This window comes from Grampus griseus (assembly GCF_964374135.1).
Source record: "Grampus griseus genome assembly, chromosome: X".
In the NCBI taxonomy this organism is placed as follows: Eukaryota; Metazoa; Chordata; class Mammalia; order Artiodactyla; family Delphinidae; genus Grampus; species Grampus griseus.
Genome location: NC_138999.1, coordinates 89,572,354 through 89,596,823, shown reverse-complemented (window position 1 = coordinate 89,596,823; position 24,470 = coordinate 89,572,354). Strand labels below are relative to the sequence as shown.

The 24,470-nt window shown below is 38.1% G+C and overlaps 1 protein-coding gene across 1 annotated transcript; it reads right to left on the bottom strand.

The window, feature by feature from the left end:
* Positions 1–22,672, bottom strand: FAM199X (family with sequence similarity 199, X-linked). The gene is made up of 6 exons (XM_082681497.1): positions 22,401–22,672; positions 14,389–14,608; positions 4,366–4,515; positions 3,818–3,979; positions 2,462–2,728; positions 1–1,178 (listed from the first exon to the last, which is right to left on the bottom strand). The coding sequence occupies exons 1-6, from the start codon at positions 22,595–22,597 to the stop codon at positions 1,008–1,010; spliced, it is 1,167 nt and encodes a 388-aa protein (XP_082537623.1). The 5' UTR covers positions 22,598–22,672; the 3' UTR covers positions 1–1,007.
* Between the last annotated feature and the right edge of the window lie 1,798 nt (positions 22,673–24,470).

The following is a 24,470-nucleotide window of genomic DNA, read 5'->3' as shown; positions in this document are numbered from 1 at the left end:
GTTTAGCAGAACTGTAAGGGTTTTCTTTAGTTAATTTTGAACATTAACCTGTTCACATGCCAGAAGCTGTTACACCAAATATTTAAAAATTAGAGCTGTGCTGAAAATAAAAAGACCTACAAAAGAACTTGATAGAGATATTTTCTGCCTTTAAGGCAGTTTCACAGCCTAAAATTTCAAAAAGCAGTGGAAAAGTAGAATTGGTTGTTTTGCTTAATTGATTTCTCCTTTTGAATATTAATCAACATAGCATCATGTCTAAAATTCGCCACTAGTAACATTATTTTCTCAGTAGTCATCACTTGCAGAAAGGATTCTGAATTTACATAAAGTGAAAAACAAAAACAAACCTAACGAAAGGTATCAGGGCCTGTTTTTACACCTTTGAGTTAATAATTAATGAAAACAGATAGAACTAAACCTAATGAAGGCACTATTGTAAACAGCAAACCACACCCTACCCCAACCTGGAAAAAAGATGTCCACTAGGAAATGAGAATTATGCTATGGCCCTTTAGAAAAACTAAACTAAGAAATCATAACATTAAGAAGGAAACTGAATTATGATCTCTACATATGTATACTGACATAATAAACTATTTGTCAGCAGTACCTTAAAGTCTTCTAAACTGTAAAAGTACTAGTCTTTGAAAAAGCCCACTTAACCACCCTGAAGTTTAAATAGTTAAAACATTTACTAAATCAGTGGTTCTTAAAACTAGAGGGTGTGGCAGAATAACCTGGTGCCTGTTAAAACACAATGCTAGGCCCCTCCCACAGAATTTCTGATTCACTAAGTCTGGGGTGGGGCCCAAGAGTATGCATTTCTAATAACTTCTCAGCTGATGCTGAAGCTGCTGGTCTGAGGACCACCTGCTGAGAAGCACAGACCTAAATTATGAATAGTACATCAGCACAGCCCTAACCAACAAAAGTTTGGTCAAGATGCATGTAAACAAATAAAGATAGAATAATGCTTAGAAAGAATGCTGATAAATTCACCCTTATTACATCAAAACATCTACATCTGCTTCGTGGTCTTCCTCAGTCACTTTCAAGGACAGCACTTCTTCATTAAGGAATAGCCCACTGAGCCTCTCCTTCCGAGCCTGCCTCTGCTCTTTCAGCTGCCTCTTGCGTAAGGCCTTCTGCTGTAACTTCCGCTGCTTGGATCGCTTCTGTCAAAATAAAAATTTCTAAATCAGTAAGGTTCAGTTCTGGCCTATCTACCCCAGAGTATTTTATGGATCAAATTCTATATTTTCTGATTAGAGATGTTCAAATTCCTCTGCAGTACAATCCTGGTTCCAGTAAGTGAGCCATTAGCTTAGACATGAAAACGATTCTTCAAGATTCTATTTCAATGGTATTTGACTAGTGAATCTTCTTATAAGGAAGGGTTGAAACTTATCATTTGACTAGTTAAGGACAACCAATCATTTCTAAGACTTTTTTATATCAAATTAAGGCACACTGGTGTCAGTGCAGAGGAAACATGTAGTGAACAATACTGAATACAAATATAGAGAACATTGTCAAAATCTCTAATGCTTATGCTTTTAAGGTGCCTTTCATCCAAAAGCACTAGCAATTTTACAATGGCTGGGAAAGAACCATGTCTTTTTCATATTAAGCAAATACCATCTTAAAAGTCCATTAGAAACCCAGTGGGTACTCTATTCCTTGTCACTGGCAAACTGATGCCAAAAAGGAATGACCACATATCCAAAGAAAACACGTGGCAACCAACAAAGCTGGCTATGTTTCTGCTACTTTGGTAAGAATCAGGGAAGAAATCACTGTGTATCCTTGTCACCTCTGGGTTCCCAGAGTTATAGAGAAACCCTTATCATCCATAAGTTGGCTCCACACTGTCGCCACTGCAAGGAACCGAACTCCCCTGCTAAGCATCACAGAACCATTCTGTACACATTTAAACTTCTTATTTATGTGCCCAATAATATTATACAGAATTTTTTCAACTGTCAGAAGAGTAGACAGAAATTAGAGAAAGCATGATTACATTTTAAAAAGAGCTAAGAAGAAACATTCAAGATTAAAACATTAAGAAAACATTTAACACACACAAAAAACATACAGAACATTTTTAGGAGCTAATAGACAGCAACATCAGCAACATAGTAAGATCCGCTTAGTAGTAAGCTGCAGTCAGTATTGCAATCTTGAGACTCACTCATTATTTCCATCAATTTATCTTACTTAAAACAGACATAAAAATCAGATAAAATTGAAGGTAATATGGCTGTGGGTTAAAACAGCATTTCAAAGCACTCAGCCTAGAGGGCTTTGATCAATAGGAGAGAATCCTGCTTGTTCAATTAAAACCAAAACCCACAGGCATCTATACAGCAGGATAATTATAACTCTTCAAGAAATTTATATGAAGGAATACTAATGTTAATATTGAAAGGTAAAGTTTTGTATTGATTAGACGTTTTACTTTTGAATCCCGAATCCGCTCTGCTGCACTTGCAGACAAGTTGCTGTCACTGTGTGCTCGACTCATGTTGGCACTGGAGTTTGAAGCAGAGTTTCCAACACTGGACCCACTGCTGCTTGCAGAACTGACCATGCTGGCACTGCTGCTGCTGGCACTGGCACTGGCACCGCTCACTCCACTGGTGCTTGCGCAACTAAAGTTGCTTCTCTTCCAGGCCTCTCTTGCAGGCCGTAGGCGAGGGCTATGCTCCTTGATATAGTTTCTGACCTTGGAACAGACAGACAATAATTGGTTACTGCTGTTCCTCGACATTCTGCCTTCAGAATAATGGAGAAAAGAAGAATATTGTACTTAAAATTGTCAAATGTGCTACAGATGCACACAGGTAGAATATAAAGACAAAAGAAATCTCTAAATGTAGAAACAAGTACCAGAAAAATTGACAATGTTTAAAATTCTAGAATAGATATTATGGAGTTAGATTTTTAAAAGCATATAAAATATAATCAGTAAATGGAAGGCTACTAGCCTATAGAATTTAGGATTATAAGAAAATAACACTCAGAAATAGAAACTAACAATAAAATAAAATGCATAAGAGTAGGCATTTTTTAAAGGTTGCACCTTAAGATGATTTAAGTAAGCTGCTGATTATATCTAAGATTAGAGTGTTTCCTAGATCTTAGCTAGGGGCCCACAGTACCTGTCTTCAAATGCAAGGCATCAATTTACCATACTAATGAAAAATGGGCTGGAATGTAGAAAATTATAGTATGTCTGTTGAGCGAAATACTGAGAGAAATTTTTCATAAATCATGATAAATGCAAAAAAATAAAAAGTAGAACATAAGTACTCATTCAGCTATGTATCAGAGAAAGAGAAGTAAAGCCTATATTTAGAAGATACCAGAAATGTGTACCTCAGAATAGGAGAAGGAAAATTCATTGTTTTACCCTAGCCAGGCTCAATTACTGCATAAGACTATTCAAATCCCCCAGCTCAGGTGTTCACTCAAGTACAGCTCTCAATAATCAATATTTTGATTCTGTCAATTGGTCTTCTGTAAACTGAGTTAGAATAAATCTATAATTTAGCCTAACCACCCCTAAAATTGTGAAATTAGGTTTCAAAACCTGCATAACTAAAAAGCAGGTTCTAGATCCACATGGTCCCAGAAAGGTACAGCCAGGTAAGATGTACATGAAACCTCTTAAAACCACATGTTCTAATATCACATTTCATAGCAGTGATTTTGACCTTAATTATTTATGTATTTACATATGACTATTCAAGTATACATGTTATAAAACAATGGTATTTTCAATAGCTGTACAATCTGTATTTTCTTTACATACCTGCTTCAGTTTTTCATCTGTGAGACAGTTAAGTTCAATAATAAACTCACTGTCTGTAGGGGATATTTGAGCAGAAGGATCAATTATTTTAATAATATCAAGTTGCTCCCGAAGACCCATCTCAGTACTGACTTTACGACTCAGATACTCAATATATTCCACCTAAATGATGAAAAATTACAATAAACAAGATCAATGCCAAAACCTCTGATCTTTTAGTGTGTAATTTTTAATGTTTTAAATATCAGAAGCACTTAATATTATATTTGTTCCCTGCAAAGCAATTAGTTAGAACTCAAATTCATATTTACTAAGCAATCCACATTTATCCAGTAGCTTTAAATAGGCAATAAATCAAGCTTCACATGTATGTGTTTTTTGTTTGTTTGTTTGTTTTTTGGCCATACCAGGCAGCATGTGGGATCTTAGTTCCCCGACCAGGGATCAAACCCACATACCCTGCATTGGAAGCACGGAATCTTAACCACTGGACCACCAGGGAAGTCCCCCACATATATGCTTTTAATTAAGAATGTTGAGATCGCTACCTGTTCATCATTTGTCATTGCACTCCAAGGAAGTTCATCTAAATTCAGGTGCTTGTTTTTCTTTTTAGGAAGCAGGCAAGGTGAACTTGGAATACTGGGTATGACATCAGAAAGTACATCACTCCCACTGGCAATGTCACTGCCTGGTAACTTTATAAAAATAAGGAGAAGGGGGCAGGGAAAGAAAAATTTAAAAAAATGTAAATGCCACATGTTTTGTATTGATTAAAAATGACTTTAATAAAAGACTAATGACAAATACAGAATCAGAAGACATTAACTCTGATCCACTCCTATTTTAGACAAAGCAGCAACATCAACATACTCTTTGTATATACAGTCACTTATTCAATGAGAGATATTTTCCAAAAGCTTAAAGTCACAATCAAGGCTTGTTAAAATGCTAACTTGAGAGTCAATCATCATTAAGGTTTTAAATTCATAATGTGAATGTAGGCTAGGACCCACACAGCATAATGAATAAGGAGCAGTAGACTCCATCTCAAGAGACCTGAGTGATCTGCCACCACCTGGCTCTTTGCCAGACACTGTGCTAGACATACTGCCAATATAAAGACAAATCATGGCCCTTGTCCTCATGTCTGTATTCATAACCTCGAGACAATTAAACTAATTTAAAATATGTTGTTAATATAAAGAAAAATACTTTAAAGACCAGAAGTATTATAAAAGAAAAATTGGAAAAAAATGGCAAGAGACAACGTGTAGACAAAGGAGAAAGCAAGAAGCCTAACACACAGAAAATCAAATCAGCAAAAATATGTGCTATAATTTTATACTGCCTATTAAAAATCAGTTAGAATGGATTTAATCTTTTAACAGCTTTGTTGAGCTATAACTGATATACAAAGAACTGTACATATTTCATATATACAATTTGATGACTTTGGACATATGCATACACCCATGAAAGCATCATCACAATCAAGGTAATAAACATATCCATCACCTCCAAAAGTCAGAATGGATTTAATTTTAAATAAATGTGTTTAAGTCATTTTTCAGAAAGATAAAATATTTTCTTCTACAATGAGTACATAACAATCTTCAAAAATGATGTTTTCGGGCTTCCCCGGTGGCGCAGTGGTTGAGAGTCCGCCTGCCGATGCAGGGGACACGGGTTCGTGCCCCAGTCCGGGAAGATCCCACATGCCGCGGAGCCGCTAGGCCCGTGAGCCGTGGCTGCTGAGCCTGCGTGTCCGGAGCCTGTGCTCCGCAACGGGAGAGGCCACAACAGTGAGAGGCCCACGTACCACAAAAAAATAAAAATTAAAAAAAAATAATGTTTTCATTTTTACAATGTACAAAACAGCACCTTTTTGTTGTTTTGGTTCTACAGACTTTGCAATTATATCTGAACTCTAGGTGATTACTAGGCTTTTGAAGTTACCAAAAAGAAAAGCCACTTTATCCATGCAGATTACTGCAATCACATGTGTTTGGCCTCCTATTGTACCCACAGCACTGTAACAGGTACAGGGAATCCAAAGGAGCCTAAGTCATGGTCCTTACATAAGAACTTTATATTCTAATTGGAAAGATAATACAATAGCACAAACATATAATTTTTGTGCTATAATATAAATATAGCAAATAACAAACGCATGTCTGAGATGACAAGTCATCAATGGAAATACCTAGCGTGAGTTGAAGCTACAAGATTAAAGCTTAGAGAACTACAAGGGGGCAGGCACTGGGGAGTCAATTGCATAGAAGAGATGAGTGAAGCCACAAAAAGGGGGTTGATCACTACGCAAGGTGACCATGATGTTTAGAATGAAGTTATCCAAGTTAGCTATTACTCTTAAAAACCACATTTTCACTTTGACTGTCATTGATGAATCTAAGCATATAAGTGACAGCCAACAATCTGTATGACTTCCTTTAAAATCTCACTAACTAACACTTCTTGTTCACCCTTAGCTCAAATGTTATCTAGTCAGTGTAATGAAAGAATGATTGCTGAATGCACACATGAAGGCCATCTCTTTTTCAGCCTTTAACGTCAGTAAAACATTTTGCTCTTTTCCCTTTGAAAAACTTCAAATCACAACATTACTATGTTAAAGATCTCCCTGGGGTTCCTAAAACAAAATGAGATGCTCCTTGTCAGATGAAAGGCCTCCCCTACTTCAAGCTCCTTTGATAAATTAGGTAGAGAAAGGAACTCTCAAAGTATCTATACTCTCAAAACTTAAGAAAAGAATTCACCTGTAGCCTATATCTGCTAAGTGCCAGACTGTATGTTAAGCATTTTAATTTGTGCCTATTTTTTTTTTTTTTTTTTTTGCGGTACACGGGCCTCTCACTGTTGCAGCCTCTTCCGTTGCGGAGCACAGGCTCCGGACGCGCAGGCTCAGCGGCCATGGCTCACGGGCCCAGCCGCTCCACGGCATGTGGGATCCTCCCGGACCGGGGCACGAACCCGTGTCCCCTGCATCAGCAGGCGGACTCTCAACCACTGCGCCACCAGGGAAGCCCCCTAATTTGTGCCTTTAATTATGTTTACATGTTTGTTGGGGGGGTGGGTGGAAAAATATAGGCAATTAATGGTTCTTTGGCCATTTTTTTCTGGGGAGAGGTTAAAAGACCCCAAACAGAGTTCAAATCAAATCCCAGCCCCACTGCTCACTAGTCATGTGATCTTGTGTAGGTTAGTTCCCTTCTTTGAGCTTCAGGGTCTTCAGTAAGTTATGGTTACTGTCATCCATCTCAAAGGACTGTTGAGAGATTTACAAAAGGTAACATGTCTGGCACATGGGTGATACTCAATAAATCGCAGTATGCCCCTTTTTCTATACCTTGCCATGGTTTTAAACCCTTTTTAAAAAGGAGCATAAACCCTCAGAGAATATCTCATGTTGCTAAAGTGGCTGGGTTAAATTTCACAAGGTAGTCTCTTGGAATGACAGCATGGGGAAAAGGAAAAGGTATTCAGGTAAGGAGAATAAGTTAATAAAACCATAGGTGGAAGAAAAAAACACAGGATGAGGTTAAGGAGACCAATATAATTAAAACAGAAAATCAGTGCTAGGGATTTGAAAGTTTAACAAACGAACTAGAGCTGTTATATGATATGAAGAAGTAGACCAATACCATTTCTAAGTAGAAGTAGTAATGATGAAATTTGTCTTGAGGGAAGATGAGTTAAAAAGCAGTATGGGGACAAAATAGAGGAAAGACTGGAATTAGGAAGCTCTTTTCTTGTGATCTGGGCCTGGACTAAGATAAGCAAAAATGGAAAGAAAAATGGGAGCAGATAGGGAAATTTTCAAATGAAATACAATTTATAAGACTATTTGATAACTGAATGGATAAGGATAATAGTCAAATGGCCATATGTGAGACCAGAAGAAAACTGGCAACATTTCATGGTCATACAACCCACCCTGGTTAACATACAACCCTTAAAGACCTCATTTTTTATGGCAAGAGACCTGAAGTAATGTTATATGGATCTTCTAGTCCTACACCTCATTGTACAAATAAGGGAAAAATGATATCCAGGGAGGGTCATACGGTTAGTGGCACCATCCAAAGAAGGACACAAGTCCAGTGCTTTCGACTATGTCAGGCTGTCCTGCCCTGCAGGTAGTTTGGAATGAGAGAAGAATGCAATTTGGGATATGGAGAGTTTGCAGTGATAATGAGAAAAGCAAGTACAAGTGTCCTTTGAAATGACAATAATCATTTTACAATACACTGTAAGACATGTCACAAAGCAGAGTCTTTTTTTTCCCCCCATGGAAACACTGTAATTGGAAGTTGCATCACTGATCAAGGACTCAGCATCAGATAATGGGCTAGCATTAAATAATAAGGTCATTCAACTGGAAATGTCAAGTAGTCAATTGGAGATAGGGGATTAGAGCTGCAGATATACAGGAGAATTAACTGTATGTGCTCCTGTGTATTTATTAGACCAGCAATTTTCCATTTTATAACTGATAATATATTTCAGGATAAAAATGCTTAATAATTCTCATCTCGTATTTTTCATGGACAACAATATTTGGTATATCTATATTAGAATCAGTAATTGTGACAAGTAAGGAGAATTAAATCAAACCTCTGCCATATTTTCTGCAGTATGCAGCAAAATTTTATGAGTAAGCTCATTTCTTTAACAGCTGATGTGCAATTTCAAACTGTACCTCTAGGTTTCAAGCATGACAGCTGAATTACTCACTCTTTAAATTTTCTATGCTTTCCTGCTCAACAATAAAATAATTTCTCAAGTTCTAAGACTAGTCAAATATATCTTTAATAGTAAAAGGACTGCAAGCAAAGAAAACTATCAACAAGGCAAGATGTTTTCATGCTACTTCAAATGCTAAAATGCTACTTCATTCTAAGGTTAAAATCCTGCCTTGCCAAGCAGTTAGCATTTCTCTTCCCAGAGAATCTATGAATCATTTATATTTACTTTAGTAGTAACTGAAACATCTGTCTAAAAGAAAGATTTAAACAGATGCAGATTTTAATCACAACAGAGGTAATACGAATTTTTAAACTACAGTCAATGATTTTTAGCCTACATTAATCCTAATACATAATTTGTAATTATCTTCTGGGGTAATTTACTGTTCATGATTATGAGATCCCACAAAGACAAGAGAGCATTTTAAACCTTTCAGCATATTTAAACAGCAAATATCCATGGTAACAGAGTACCTACACTCCAATTTCAGAAGTGGAAAACACATTACTAAGGCAGGCCTTATTTTTGTTTCAGTGTTGTCAGTCATGTGCATTAACAGTGAGTGGTCGGGGATAGTTTTCCACTCTACTCATAAAATGAGTGAAGAAGTCAGCAATTAAAATTAAAAAGCGCCTGCCATTTTGCAACATTATGGATGATAACTCTAAATTAAGTCACATGAAATAAGCAGAAAAAATATTTATCAGAATTATCAGAACTCCATTTGCTTATACTGTGTTAAGAATCCTTGTGGTCTTACTTTCAATACAAAGTGTGCACTTTAAAAAAATGAGGCACTGGGAAGTAGGGAAGGGAAGGAATGGGAGCTTGGGATTAGCAGATGCAAACTATTATATATAGGATGGATAAACAACAAGGTCCTACTGTATAGCACAGGGAACTATATTCAATATCCTGTAATAAACCATAATGGAAAAGAAGATGAAAAAGAATATATATATATATATATGTATAACCAAGTCACTTTGCTGTACATAAGACATTAATACAACATTGTAAATCAACTATACTTCAATAAATTTTTTTAAAAACGAGGCACTGAAAAATAAAAAAAGTACCCACACAAAGATGCTCACTGCTGTGTTATCTATAATAGAAAAAAAAACTGAAACAGAGGTAAATAGTGGAATGGTTTCATAAGTTCTGACATACTAGAGTACCAGGACTATTATGTAGTCATTAAGTGAATAATTTGCAGATCATGAAGAAGTTTATATGTTAAATGAGAATTTTACTATAGTATCTTATCCAGAAGGGAACACTGCCCAACTCATTCTATGAGGCCAAAGTGATACAAAGACATCACAAGAAAGGAAAACTACAGACCAATAACCTTTATGAAAACCGATGCAGAAGTCCTCAACAAAATACTAGCAAACCAAATCCAGCAGCAAATTAAAAGGATTATATACCATGACCAATTAGGATTACTTCTAGGAATGCAAGGGTGAGTCATCATACAAAAATCAATGTAGGGGCCTCCCTGGTGGCGCAGTGGTTGACAGTCCTGCCAGTGCAGGGGACGTGGGTTCGTGCCCCGGTCTGGGAGGATCCCACATGCCGCGGAGCGGCTGGGCCCGTGAGCCATGGCCGCTGAGCCTGCGCATCCGGAGCCTGTGCTCCACAATGGGAGAGGCCACAGCAGTGAGAGGCCCGCGTACAGCAAAACAAAAACAAAACAAAACAAAAAACAAACCAAAAAATCTAACGCCCTTTCAGATAAAAACACTGAACAAACTAGGAATAAAAGGGAAATGCTTCAATATGGTAATAAAGGACATTTGTGAAAAACCTACAGCTAACATACTCAAAGGTGAAAGACTGAAAGTTTCTCCCCTAAGATCAGGAAAAAAAACAAGGATGCCTGCTTTTGCCACTTCTATTCAACACTGTACTGGAGATCTAGCCAGGGCAATTAAGCAAGAAAAAAAAAAAACTATCCAGATTGGAAATGAAGAAGGAAAACCATCTCTATTCACAGATGACATGATTTAAATATAGAAAACCCTAGAGAATCCACACAGAAAAAGAGAACTATTAAAACTAATACATAAGTACAGCAAAGTTGCAGGTACAAAATCAATATACGAAACTCAACTGTATTCCTATACACTAGCAATGAATAATCCAAACAATGAAATTAAGAAAACAATTTCATTTACAACTGTATCAAAAGAATAAAATGTTTAGGAATAAACTGAACCAAGGAACTATAAAACTTAAACACAGAAAACTATAAAACATCATTGAAAGAAATTAAAGAAGGCTTAAATACATTCCAGCCCATGTTCATGGACTGAAATATTTAATAATACTGTTAAGACAGTAACATTCCCCAAATTGATCTACAGATTCAATGAAATCCCTATCAAAATTCCAACTTCCCTTTTTGCAGAAATGGACAACCTGATCCTAAACTTTGATAAAGAAGAACAAAGTGGGAGAACTCACACTTCTTGATTTCAAACCTTATTACAAAGCTAGAGTAATCAAAACATAAGGATAAGGATATCCTGGCATAAGGATAGATATATGTATCAATGGAATAGAATCGAGAGTCCAGAACTAAACCTATAAACATCTATGACCAATTCATTTCCACAAGGGTACCAAGACCATTAGATAAGGAAAAAATTAGTCTTTTCAACAACTGGTGCTGAGACAACTGGATATCTACATGCAAAAGAATGAACTTGGAAGTCCTACCTTATGCCATATATAAAAAGTAACTCAAAAGGATCAAAGATCTAAATGTAGGAACTAAAGCTCTAAAATTCTAAGAAGGAAAAAGATGAAAAATCTGCATGACCTTGGAATAAGCAATGGTTTTTAAAATATGACATCAGAAGAACAGAACTCTAAGAAAAAATAAATTAGACTTCTATAAAATTTAAACTTTTGTGTATTAAAGGACACTATATCAAATGAAAAGACAACCTACAGAATGGGAAATATTTTTTCAAATCATGTATATAAGAGCCTAGTAGCCATCACATATAAAGTACTCTTACAATTCAACAATAAAAGACAATGCAATTTAAAAATGGGCAAAGGATCTGAATAGACATTTTCCCTGAAGAAGATATACGAATGGCCAATAAGACATGAAAAGATGCTCTTCATCATTAGCCATTAGGGAAATGCAAATCAAAACCACAATGAGATACCACTTTACACACAGTAGGATGACTATAATAAAAAAGACAGACGATACCAAGTGTTAGAAAGGATGTGGAGAAACTGGAACTTTCATGTATTGCTAGTGAAAATGTACAATGGTACAGCCACTTTGGAAAACATTTTGGCAGTTCCCCAAAAAGTTAAACATAAAGTTATCACATGACCCAGCAACTTCCAGTGTATATCCAAGAGAATTAAAAATATACATCCATATAAAAACTTGTACCTGAATGATCATAGCAGTATTATTTATAACAGCCCCAAAGTGGAAACAATCCATCAGTTGATGAATGAATAAACAAAATGTTATGTATCCATAAAATGGAATATTCAGCCATAAAAAGGAACTGTTATGGACTAAATGTTTGTCACCCCCCAAATCCATATCTTGAAGTCCTAATCCCCAACATGATGATATTTGGAGGTGGGGCTTTGGGAGGTAATTAGGTTTATACGAGGTCATGAGGGTGGAGCCTGTGTGATGGGATTGGTGACCTTATAAGAGGACCAAGAGACCAGAGCTATCTCTCTCTTCCACGTCTATGTGAGGATACAGCAAAAGGCAATCATCTGCAAACCAGGAAAAGGGTGCTCACCAGAACCTGTCCATGACGGCATTCTGATCTTGGACTTTCAGGCTCCAGAACTGTGAGAAATAAGTGTTTGTTGTTTAAGCCACCCAGTCTATGGTATTTGTTACAGCAGCTCGAGCTGACTTAAGACAGGAATGAAATACTATATGCTATAACATGGATGAACCTTGAAAACATTATGCTAAGTGAAAGACCCCAGACACAAAAGTCCACATATTATATGAGTACATTTATATTAAATATCCAGATAGGTAAATTCATAGAGAAAGTAGATTAGTGGTTGCCAGGTGATGGGGGCAGGGGGAAATTGGGACTATCTACTAACAGGCATTGGTTTCTTTTGGAGTCATAGAAATGTCCTGGAATTAGATAGTGGTGATGGCTGCACAACACTGTGAATATATTAAAAATCTCTGAATTATACATGTTAGAATTATTAAAATGGTATATTTTATCTCAATTTTTAAAAATTTTTATCCAAATCATATTTACAACTGTATATGAAATAGAAGCATTTGAAATAAAATAAAATTTAAAAACAGAGGGGCTGTGGATTATATTTTCCTCTTTAAAAACCTCTTAATTTTCAGTATAGCATTGTTTATAACAAGAAAAAACTGAAACCAACCTAAACATTCATCATTAGGGAACTGATTAAATTATGATGCAGTTATCAAAAAGAATGAGACATAGTACAGGTAGTTGAAAAAAGCAGAGGGCCAAACAGTGGCTGAAGTGTGATCCCATTTTTGTGTGTCTTTTTTTTTTTTTTTTGGTGGGGGGTGCCCTCACCAAGCAGTATGCGGGATCTTATTTCCCCGAACAGGGATCGAACCTGTGGCCCCTGCAGTGGAAGCGCAGAGTCTTAACCTCTGGACCACCAGGGAAGTCCCTCTGTGTGTTTTTAACGCTGTGCAAGCACACTTGTATCTGCACAAGCTCTTATCAGTGGTAACCACAGAAGAGTGGGACTTGGAGACTTATTTTTAATTTTATGCTATTTGGTATTATTTGATATTTTAATAAAAATTGTTTGAAATAGGGCTTCCCTGGTGGCGCAGTGGTTGAGAGTCCGCCTGCCGATGCAGGGGACACGCGTTTGTGCCCCGGTCTGGGAAGATCCCACGTGCCGAGGAGCGGCTGGGCCCGTGAGCCATAGCCGCTGAGCCTGTGCTCCGCAACTGTTGTGGAGAGGCCACAACAGTGAGAGGCCCGCGTACCGCAAATAAATAAATAAATAAATAATAAAAAAAATTTTTTTTGAAATAAAATGTTTGATTCATCCTTTGGAAAACAACTTCAAGTATTTAGATGGCTTTCAAACATAGTAGATATTCAAGTATTTGTTGAATATAACAGTTGCTGTATGCAAGGAACGCTTCTTCAAACGTTATTGTGTTTTACAATCAGAAAACGGATGTTGCCATAACATGATCTACATTTTCTGAAAGACTGTTTGGAAATGCTGCCTTATGATGAGTGCAATTTGCCACAAAGCCATTTTATGTGGTATATGTGCCACAGAAGAAAAAACATTGTTAGGTGAAAAACAACTCTACATATGAAGAGAATACAAAATGAGAAATTATATTCCTAATAACAATGAAAAATTATGTATTATGCAGTGGTTTGTGATCTTAGATATATAACGTGACCTTGATGTAAAGGTATTGTGCCTATAAGGACATGAAGGCCATTTATCAGTAAAGAGAAAATTTGCTTGGATTAATGCACACAAAGGTACTAATGATATATAATAATAGGAACATTATACAATTAAATTACATGAAAATGTACAAAAGGTATCTGTAGCGTGAGATGCCTAAAAGGTACGTTAGCAAAAATAAAGGATACATATTTCTTCTAATTCTTAATGCTGTCAGAGAATCTCCAGGACTGAATAAACATTGGAGAAATTTACTTTGAGGTAGAGATGAAAATACCAAAACAGAAATTCATACTTCTACTTATGGAGTAATGATGGCAATATAAGAAAAAAAATCCTACCTGCCATTCAAATTCGCTATCTGACCAATCCCAGTATGTGCTAATAGAAGAAGAGACATCACTGCAGACACTCCCCTCAGGGAATAAATCAAAAGACGTGAAGTCCTGATCATCTAATAGGGAATAGCAATCATCTTGATCTCCAACAGAAACTGATGAAAACAGCTCCTCACTGCATTCTGAGCTGGCCACACTTGTTCCACAGGAAGTTAAGTTCCACCTTAAAAACAACACAAAAGAAATCACAACAGAAACTACAGAACCCACACAATTTTAAGATACAAATAGGATACGATTATTACATTTATGAGGAATATGAGCATATTTTTAGATACGATAATGATATTGTGATTATTTTCAAAAGAGCTCTTATCTTTTAAAGATACATACTAAAATATTTATGAATGAATATGTCTGATATTTGTCTCAAAATTATAAGGAAGGGGTTGAGGAATGAGTCGGGGTATAGATAAAGCACACTGCCATATGTAATTGTTGAAGCTGCATGATGGGTATATGGGGTTCAATACACTATTCTCTACTTTCCTATCGGTCTGACTGGAGCCGGACTGAGTTCAAATTCTTGCTCTGTCACTTGTCTGCTGTTTGATCTGAAGCGAAACAAATCCTCCCCAAGTCTGGGTCATCATCTTTAAAACGCGGTTACTATTTACATTATATGAGAATGCATACAGAGCACTCAGCAGACATAAAATGTGCTCAATACATGGCAGCTATTATTATTAAAGGAAGAGAGTAGCCAGTGCAGGGCAGAGAAAAGCACCAACAAAGTACACAGGTAGAAGCTCAAAGTGTTTCTTATATTTAAATAACTTTTACATATCAATGATATACAGGATCATTGCAAAGATGCTGGAACAAGAAAGGAGTGATGAATAAGACTAAAATGACCAATAATTCCACTAACTAACAATAAATGATCCATAATGTTTTGGCACTTTTTTCTACAAGAATATGTACATTTTTACAGAATCAGTATTGTGTGTGTGTGCGTGTGTGTAGATAGATATTAGTATCCTACTTTTATTCACTTAACATTATATACTGAACATTTACCCAACTATATTACTTGAAAACATTTTAATGCCTATATAATATTCCACTGATCCAATGTATCATAATTTATTTAACATTATTCCTTCAATAATAGGTACTCAGGCTGTTTCCAATTCTTTTTTTGGTATTACAAATAATACTGAGATGAAACCGTTTTGTTTATAATTATTTATATAAATATATATAATCTCTCAACATAGATTATTTGAAAGGAAATTACTGAGTCAAAGAATATGAACACTTCTAAGGGTGACAGTATACTTAGCCAAGTGCCTTTTCCGAAAAGGCTGCACTAATTTGCCCTCCCCAAAGCAGTCCATAAAAGTGCTCATTTCACCACAACCTTAACAGCACCGAAATTTTCATTTTTAAAAATTTTACCTAGCTGTTAGGAGAAAAACATTTTTATATCAATTTTTATTTCTTTGATTACTGGCAAGAGCAAAATTAAAAATAATTATTAGCTATTTTGCTACAGCATTTTACTAGGTGTTAATATTTTCCTTGTTGATTTTGTTAGAGTTCTTTATATGTTAAGGATATTAACATTTTGTCTGTATTATTTGTTGCAGGGTTATATTTTTTTTAAATTTTTTTATCTTGAAATCTACAAATCTGTTTTCTCTTATAAATTTCCACTAGCTTTATATTATTAATGAGATAATCTTCATTGCTTTGGCAGTAGCCTAGGGAAATTAACCCTTAAGACATGATTTAGTATATCTGATACTAATAAGGTACTAAAATAATGACTTCCTGAATAAAAGCTTGTTATTACCTATCATTAGGTTGTTTCTCACCTTTCATTAAATCCAGTTTTTTCCTGAATCGTGTGTTCATTTTTTAAACTTCCCCTCTTATTTTATATAGCTAATCTTAATTCCAAAGTTCTTGATTTACAAAATTTGGGCATCCTGACAATTTTATGGCACCTTTTCCTTTGTACTAAAGGTAAAGTATTTTAAAGTACTGAAACACACACACACTCTAAACTATTATAGTTCAGTAATATAAAAGCAGAAGTCAACAAACTTTTATAAATAGGCAAAAACCTAAAACTCACCTAAGAATCCTAGAATACCTTGTAACATTACCTAGTTTCATCACGTGATTGCTAGGTAAGCAGTATCCTCATTTTTTAAAAATCAACAAACCTGGTAGAATTAACCAAATTGCCTCAGTCATGCAATAAGGCAATAGAAAGCTGTGAATGACAATTACAGTGAAAGTTCTGTCCTTTCACACACTCAACAAACATTTAGTCAGCATCTTCAATGTGCCAAAGCACTGTGTCATGTGTACTAGGAAAAGCTGTTAGATAATTGTTTTTAATAAGAATTTCTTTTTAGCTTCGAAAACTTAGTAGAAATGTGTTTCCCTTCATGAGTAATAATGACTCTTTTTTAAAAACTAAGCCATATTTAATAACCTAATCATTACATCACTGACAAGGGAGTCAGGAATTTGCTTGGTTTTGTGCTCTTACCTTAGGGCAAAATCAGGATGTTCCTCAGTTTTCCAGATCTATAACTTTATAACAGATATTGCAAGGTTCTGGGTATTCTTAGAAGCCTTAGCTCCTTGTTCTTTTCTTTTCTTTTTTTAAATTAACAGTGGCAAGGAAATTGGTCTCATACTTGAAACAATCATTTACAAAATAGAAAACTAGTACTTTGAGTTTTTAAAAAATTCTATTATCTTCTAATATGCAAATATTATTTTAAGACAAGGTAGATAAAAACCAAGTAGGAAGTACTTTCATCCACTGCTGGTGGGAATGTTAAATTGGCACTGGCATAATCTTTCTGAAAAGCAATTTGGTAGTGTATATACAAAGAGCTTTAAAAAGGTTCATTCCTTTGGACTCAGTAATTGCCTTGCTAAGAATCTATTCCTTTCCCCAAATAGAATTTTGGAAAAAAGATGTATATACAAACATGTCCAAACAATATTACAATAGCAAAAAAAGGAAAAACAAATGCCCCCAAAACACTGGGAATAATTAAATGATATCTCTATATCTGAATAATGGTGTTTTAAAAATCATTAAAAATCATATTTTCAGGCTATTTATTGAAAAAGAAAATAAAATGTAACTGCAAATAACCTAGTCACAAATTATATATATAGCCGGATCCTGATTTTTAAAATTATGTATGTACAAAGAAATAACATTAAAAGTAACAACAGGGAATTCCCTGGCGGTCCAGTGGTTAGGACTCGGTGCTTCCACTCCGGGGGTGTGGGTTTAATCCCTGGTCAGGGAACTAAGATCCTGCTAGCGATGTGGCACAGCCAAAAAACAAAAACAAAAACGGTTAACAACATCAAAATGTTGACAGCTGTTATCTTTAGTGAAAAGGATCATAAGTGGTCTTTATAGTTTCGTATATGCCGACAATTTTCTATAATGAACTTTTATAATAGAAATTTAAGAGATGCTTTTAGACTGTTCTGTTGGTTTCAAATGTGTAATGGAAGAACACTGTGTACATGTGCTCAGCACTGAACTCTTCAAATTTACAAAGCCCTTACATCTTATTCCACTAAGAGAAAACTACCTAACACTAAGATCCTAGCTATAACCATGCAATTATTCACAAAGGAGACTTTCTCCATATTTTAAAAGAAATGTTGAAAAGAATCCATGAAATGGGGTTTAACTCAATAACTAGGCTTGCTGCCCAAATTTTAATTAAAAATAAAAAGCCAAGAACATTTATCTGCAAGGCTTTTCAGCAAGAATACACAGATGAAGGGCTTTCAGTGGTATTTTTCTAAAATTAAGAAAAGCATGTGCACCACATACATTCTTCTGCAGCCCTTTCTCTCTCAGGTAGACCTATTACCTCTCAGGATAAGAATCCAGGCAATGAGCACTGTGGAATACAGTCCTACTGTCAAGTTGATGAAAGCCATTCCAAATCCATGCCATTTATTCTCAGTTAACAGTCCTCTTTGTATTCATCACTGACTCCCTGCCAGAATCCCCATACAGCCACCCTGACTTCTGCTACTCCTCTGGAGCCCAACAGGCCATCAAGGTCCCAAGTTAGAGCAGATGACACAACCCCCCTACTTACTCATTCAAATTTCCAACTCTCCTCCCAGCGACCTCCATTGTCTTGGGATCCTTACCCATCCCTCCTACCCCCTCTACAGTCTGGGAAGTAAACAAAATTCCATGTCATTTCTAAGGCTAATTTTTCCATTTGGCCTTCTGAGTTAATCCCATCCATCTCCTGTCATCCCACCTGATCTTGTATTTTCAATTTCTCTCTTTCCTGTGGGCTGCTTCTAAGGAGCTAAAACATCTGTTCTTGGAAAATAAATAAATAAACAAGGCAAAAAACAAATGAAGAAACCTTCACTTTTTTTTTTCAAATTACCACATCTCTCCTTCCTTTCCCTGCTGAATTTATTGAAAAGTGTCTTCTATTCTCTCAGCCTCTGTAACCCCACAGTTCCACTCCTATCACACTACTGGAATCTCTGTTCTAGAAATCGACATTTCTAGCCTAAATAGTTCTCCAAAGCCTGATCCCCATTCTCAATTTGTCACAACAAGCCCCCAAATCAAATTCCTCCTGCCTCTGTAATATATCTCACTTCATGAAACGTGATTCTCCCACCTGTACTCACAACTCTTCTGCACCTCTAATTCTCTAACAAGACAGGAAAACTGTGGGTAGAACAAAAGGCACACGGTAGTCTTGGGCTTTTTCTAGTTAATGGTGATTGAAAATGGGGCTCTGAAATCACAGAACTGAGTAACTGCTTTATACAATACGTAGTTCATTTTGTATCCTGCCAATAGGGTATACAAAAGTGAGGCACTGTCCTCCCACATGCTTTTCACAATTGTTCAATGTCAAAGTACTGATGCACTCCTGAAAGAGGAAGAGAATAACACACTGATTAGTTCATACTAACCTCCTTCATCTCGCAACTTAATTATAGGACCTACCAATATCATTATATTTTTTTCAATTTGCTAAATGATATCCTTTTTTGATGACAGTGGAAGTTACCGTGGACAAATGCTAAGAGAAAACCCACAATTACACCAGAAAAATCCTGTCCCCCAAACTAAAAAAAAGCCTTAAAACTATATATATATTCCATATTGATATTTCAATTAAAAATGAAATAAGTTTTAAGTTTTTTTGGCTTACTGACGTTTATTTTATTCCCCCCCAATTCTAGACAAACCCAACTTGGTCATAAAATCCTAAAAGATACTCCTAGAAAAGTGAATTCTCAGGAAGCTGGCTATGTTCATGTAATTTATTTTCCACTGAACCTAGACCAGTGACACACCAATTTAAGTCACAGGTGACTCTAAACGCAACGAACATTCAAACTTAGGAATCATAAGTAATAGTGCCTTGACTCTCTTGATTAACGAAGACTGCATAGATACCCCAGAGTCCAGTAAATGAGCAGACACAAAATCATCATCATCATAAGGCCCTTATCAACAGCATTATTTAAACAATCTCCATAGTTTTGTTATCAGGTAACAAGGAAGAAGCAAAATAAAGGTAAATCAAGTACCTACCCATTGACAAGCTTTCTATTTTCAATGAAACTTGTTTTATAATGATTAAACCCAAGGCACGATATCAGAACTCAACTATTCAGAACTGATTTCTGTTTTGGATTGTTGCTTGAATTGGTGAATGTGCTGTGACCCATACAACTCCAAAATAAAAGAACTCCCTAAACTAAACTTTGCCCACATACATGATTTAGCTGTTTTCTTCTCCCTGAAAAGAAATGACTGGAAGCATATGGTCCTCTCAAACGCCATCCTGAGGAGCGGGTAAGAAGGCAGAACGTTCCAGAAGGAGAAAAGATTTAAAAAGCAAGGTAGCCTAGGGCAGAAACATCACCTGCTGTAAGAATTGCTAATTCTGCTTCCCCTTATCTCCGCTGAGGAGGGTACAGAGCAAGATACACTAGACCTGCTACCATTCCAAGCCTTGTGAAAAGTAGGGTAGGAGAGGGGGGTTTAAAAAAGCAGGCAGTAACTAGAAAAAATGCCTGACTTGGGAAAACTGGGGCTGAACAAGAACCTCCCCCTCTATCTTCACCACCTCATGCTGGAAAACAACGTTGACCCTACCAAGGTCTGTAAGACAAGGGGTAGAAAAACACAAGGATAAAATTGGGAGGAGGAGAAAGAACAGAACAAGCTGTAAGAAATGTATTATTCACCATGCTTCACTCCCCATCACCCCCACACATTTTGGCAGCACTTACCCTCAGCCTCTGTCCCCACTCCCTTGCCCTCATGATCAGAGCAGGCTAATTCTGAGATCATTTAACTTTCCTGTGTATATGATTTATTCCAGTGCTGCAAAACTTAAAACATCAAATATGTGCATAAGTATTCTTTTACCTTATTTTCCAATGCAAATAATTCTAAGCACACTTGATTTCATAAATATGTTACATTCATGCTATAGTCACATCATGGGTTTCTGTGAGTTAGTCTAAGAAACCATAACAACCATTTATAACACTAGAGCCATTAGTTCTGTTCCAAGTTTCATCACTGGCTCCGAAGGAGTAATCCTGGCTTTGCCTGACTCGGTTTTATTAACTTGGGCACAGTCTTTTCTCTCTGGGCCTCAGTTTCCTCATTTTTGCAATGAGGACTTGGAACAGTTGTAACAAGTTTACTACCGTTTTCTTTTCACACGTGTTATAGCGATGTTCTGTATGATTATTTAATCGTAACACCTTGTTTCCAGACTATAACTTTCTTTTAGGTAAGAATCATATTTTATATATTCCTTGTACTTGGTAGAAGGTTAGTAACTCTGTAGATTGATTTAAGGGGTTGGGGGGGAGCATGCAAAAGTCATTAAAATGTGGAAGGATTTGTTCGTGTTCATATTGTAAAGTGGACCAGAAATCAGAACTAGACTCCTTAATTCAACTCCAGTATTTTCCATAGCTGAATCCCTCTCTCTCTCCCTCCTCCCTTGTTCTCCACCCCCCCCAGGCCTCTGTGTGTGTGTGTGTGTGTGTGTGTGTGTATACACACATATACATATAATATGCACCTATGTTATAGGTTGGGGTATGTGTAAAACATCTTCAAATCCCCCACATTTGATATAACACAAATGCCTGCATGAGAGAATTCTCCAGAACATTCTACCTTCCAATAAATCCAGTTAGGGGATGCACTCTCTGAATAAATTTGTATAAGCAAGCCCATCCTAAGCTTCGCTGCATCCTTCCACTGGGGGAGCAAACCAAAGGATGTGCTTCAGGAAGGAATCTTCCAGATTTAAGCTTATACATTTTGGCAGGGCCTAAAGCGCTAGGGCAAAGAGTTCATAGAGCAAAGAAAAAAAAAAAAAGAATCGCCTGGTTTCCTAGAGCTTCACTAAAAAAATGGGGGGTTGGGGGGTGAAAATAGGGCTATGAGACAGGTTAAAAATTGGGAAAAGGAAGATTCTAGCTTTTAAAGTGCCACCTTTCAAAAAGATCGACTTTTGATTTTGATCCATCCGAAATCCTCTCTATGGAGGATTGGATTGTACCGGAAATGGAAGGGGTTAAACTTTTGAGAGTGAATGAAAACAGGGAAGCATCTAAGAATCAAGGGTTGGGGTTTGGGATTCGCAGGGTACAGATGGGGCGGGAGGGGGAAGGGAGGAGTCGCTGGGTCAGAAGATGAATGGGGGAAAAGAGAGAGAGTAAAATGCCGGCCAAAAGGAAAATCGGAGGACAGGGGTGAAATGGGGAGGGGAAGAGGGAAGGAGCCCGGGAATGAGCGCTGGGCGGAGGAAGGTGGGGGAGGGGGCGACTGGAAACGCAGACCCGAGGCGGAGGGCCAGAATGGGGGGAACCCGGCGTTCTCCGGCTGGAAGCAGGGGTGTGGGCAGTCTGCCCCTGCCCTCAGCGGAGGTTTGTACCTGTTGGTGTGGAAGCGGTGGAGCGGATCCGTGCGATGGCAAGACGAGAGCTGGCAGCCGAAGTCGCTGATGTCCAGGCAGCCCGGCTCCTCGCTCGGGCAGGTGCCCACCCCGCGAGGGGGTCCCAGAAGCGGGAAGGGCTCCTCAGGGGTTAGAAACTTCTCGTACGAAGTGGTGGCTGACGCTTCGTCGGACATGGTTGGAGATGGCCTGGCTCGGGCTCCCTCTCCGGCCCCCAGCTGCTCCCGCGACCGTCCCTGCCCCCACTCTAACCTGTCCGCTGTCGCCGCCGCCGGGGTGTGCCCGCCGCAGCTCCCTGGCAGGCTGCGCACCGCGGCCCACCGCTGCCCGGGGACTGCCGGGCGGCACGAAGGGGCTGCTCGAAGGTACAGGCGCCTGCCGGCCACTGAGCGCCTCAGTGGCCTCTGCAACCACCTCAGCCGTCGCTGCCGCTGCCGCTGCCGCTGCTGCCCGGCCCAACCCAGTCAGTGCAGCGCCGCCGCCGCCGCCGCCGCCGCCGCCACCCGGCCCGCCCACTGCGCTCGCCGCTCGCAACTGCAGCAGTCTGCCCGACACCCGCAGGGAGGGGAAAGGCGGCGGGAAGCCGCTCCCTTTGCCCCCTGCTGGCGCGGAGGAGGAACTGAATCTCCGCCCGCCGCAGCCCGCGCCTCCGGCTCCGCCCCGCCCCGCCCTGCCCTTCACGCGTCGAATCAGGGATTCCAGACGCCGGAAAGGCCAGGCGCTTCAGGCCAACCTCCTCCTCCGCTTTCTCACCCTCGGCTGATTACTAAGCAGCAAGCCGCAGTCCTGAGAAAAGGGACTTGGCCAAGGTCACACTGCGGTGCGTGAGAAAGAATCCGGAGGCTCTGGTTCCCAGCACACTCGATCACCCTGTCCCAATTCAACAAGTAATTATTGAGCTCCTGAAGTGTGTGTGCCCAGCACTGTGCAATGACCTGCAGGGGAAGTGGGCCAAGTAGGAAGAAATAGTCCCTGCTTCACCCTTGATCACCTAACCCCAGAACTGCGCAACAGCCACCAGGCTACTTAGAGTTGCTGGACACGTAGTGTTCTTTTGTGCTCTGTGCTCTTGCACGCATTATGCATTCTGCTTGGAATGCCCTGCCGTTTCTCCACTGCTAATCCTTGAAGCCCAGCTCAAACGTTACCTCCTCTGTGAAGCCTTCCCTGACTCCCAAATGAGACTTAGGTATTTCTGCCAATGCTCCCGTAGAAGATATATTATGGCGCTAAACTTGTTCAACTTAAATCAACTTACATGCTTTTCTTTCTTCCTACCTGTTTCCCTTTTCTCTGTTTTCTAGACAGTGGTTCCAGATCTTGGACGTGTAAAATTTTTAAAAATAGTCAGAGGAAAACACAACATTGCCAATTACTTATTTTGCCAAACAAAGACAATTTTTAAAACTACCTACTGCTATTTCATAAAAGGAAGAACATTTTAATATAAAATGATAAGGACATAATCTCTCAATAAAAATATATTTAGCTTCACGGGAAAACATCACAATGAACTTTGAGGGAAGCATAGAACTAAAGTAGGTGGAAAGAAGAGGAACAGTGAAAGAATGCAGGAGGAAGGGAAGGAGAAAGGGGGTTGGAGAAGTGGGGAGTTTTCACCCGAGCCCCAAACAGTCTTAAACTCGGTGCCTTGTCCTACCAATGCAACTTATAATGAAAACAACTCCTCAACCACTCCTTAAAATTTACGTCTTGCTTCAGTTATTTGTTTACCCAACTGTTGAGTATGTGTGTCTTCTTTAACTTAATTTAGAGATTGTAGAAGTGAGAGTGATGATGGTTTGAACTGCGGTCCCAATGCACCCATTCTCAGGGGCCTGGGACTAGTGAGATAGAATGGCCCATAGCTTAGTCCCCACAAACAAGAGACTTGATTGTCCAAATGAAGCAAGAGTCAAGTGCTGCATTATAATGTAGGTACTCAGGTAATAGCACCAGAAAGCCTTAATAAGAAGCTAACAAAATAGCCTAATTTAAACATATATTTTGTACACATACTTTAATAGGACAGTGTTTTTCAAACTGGAA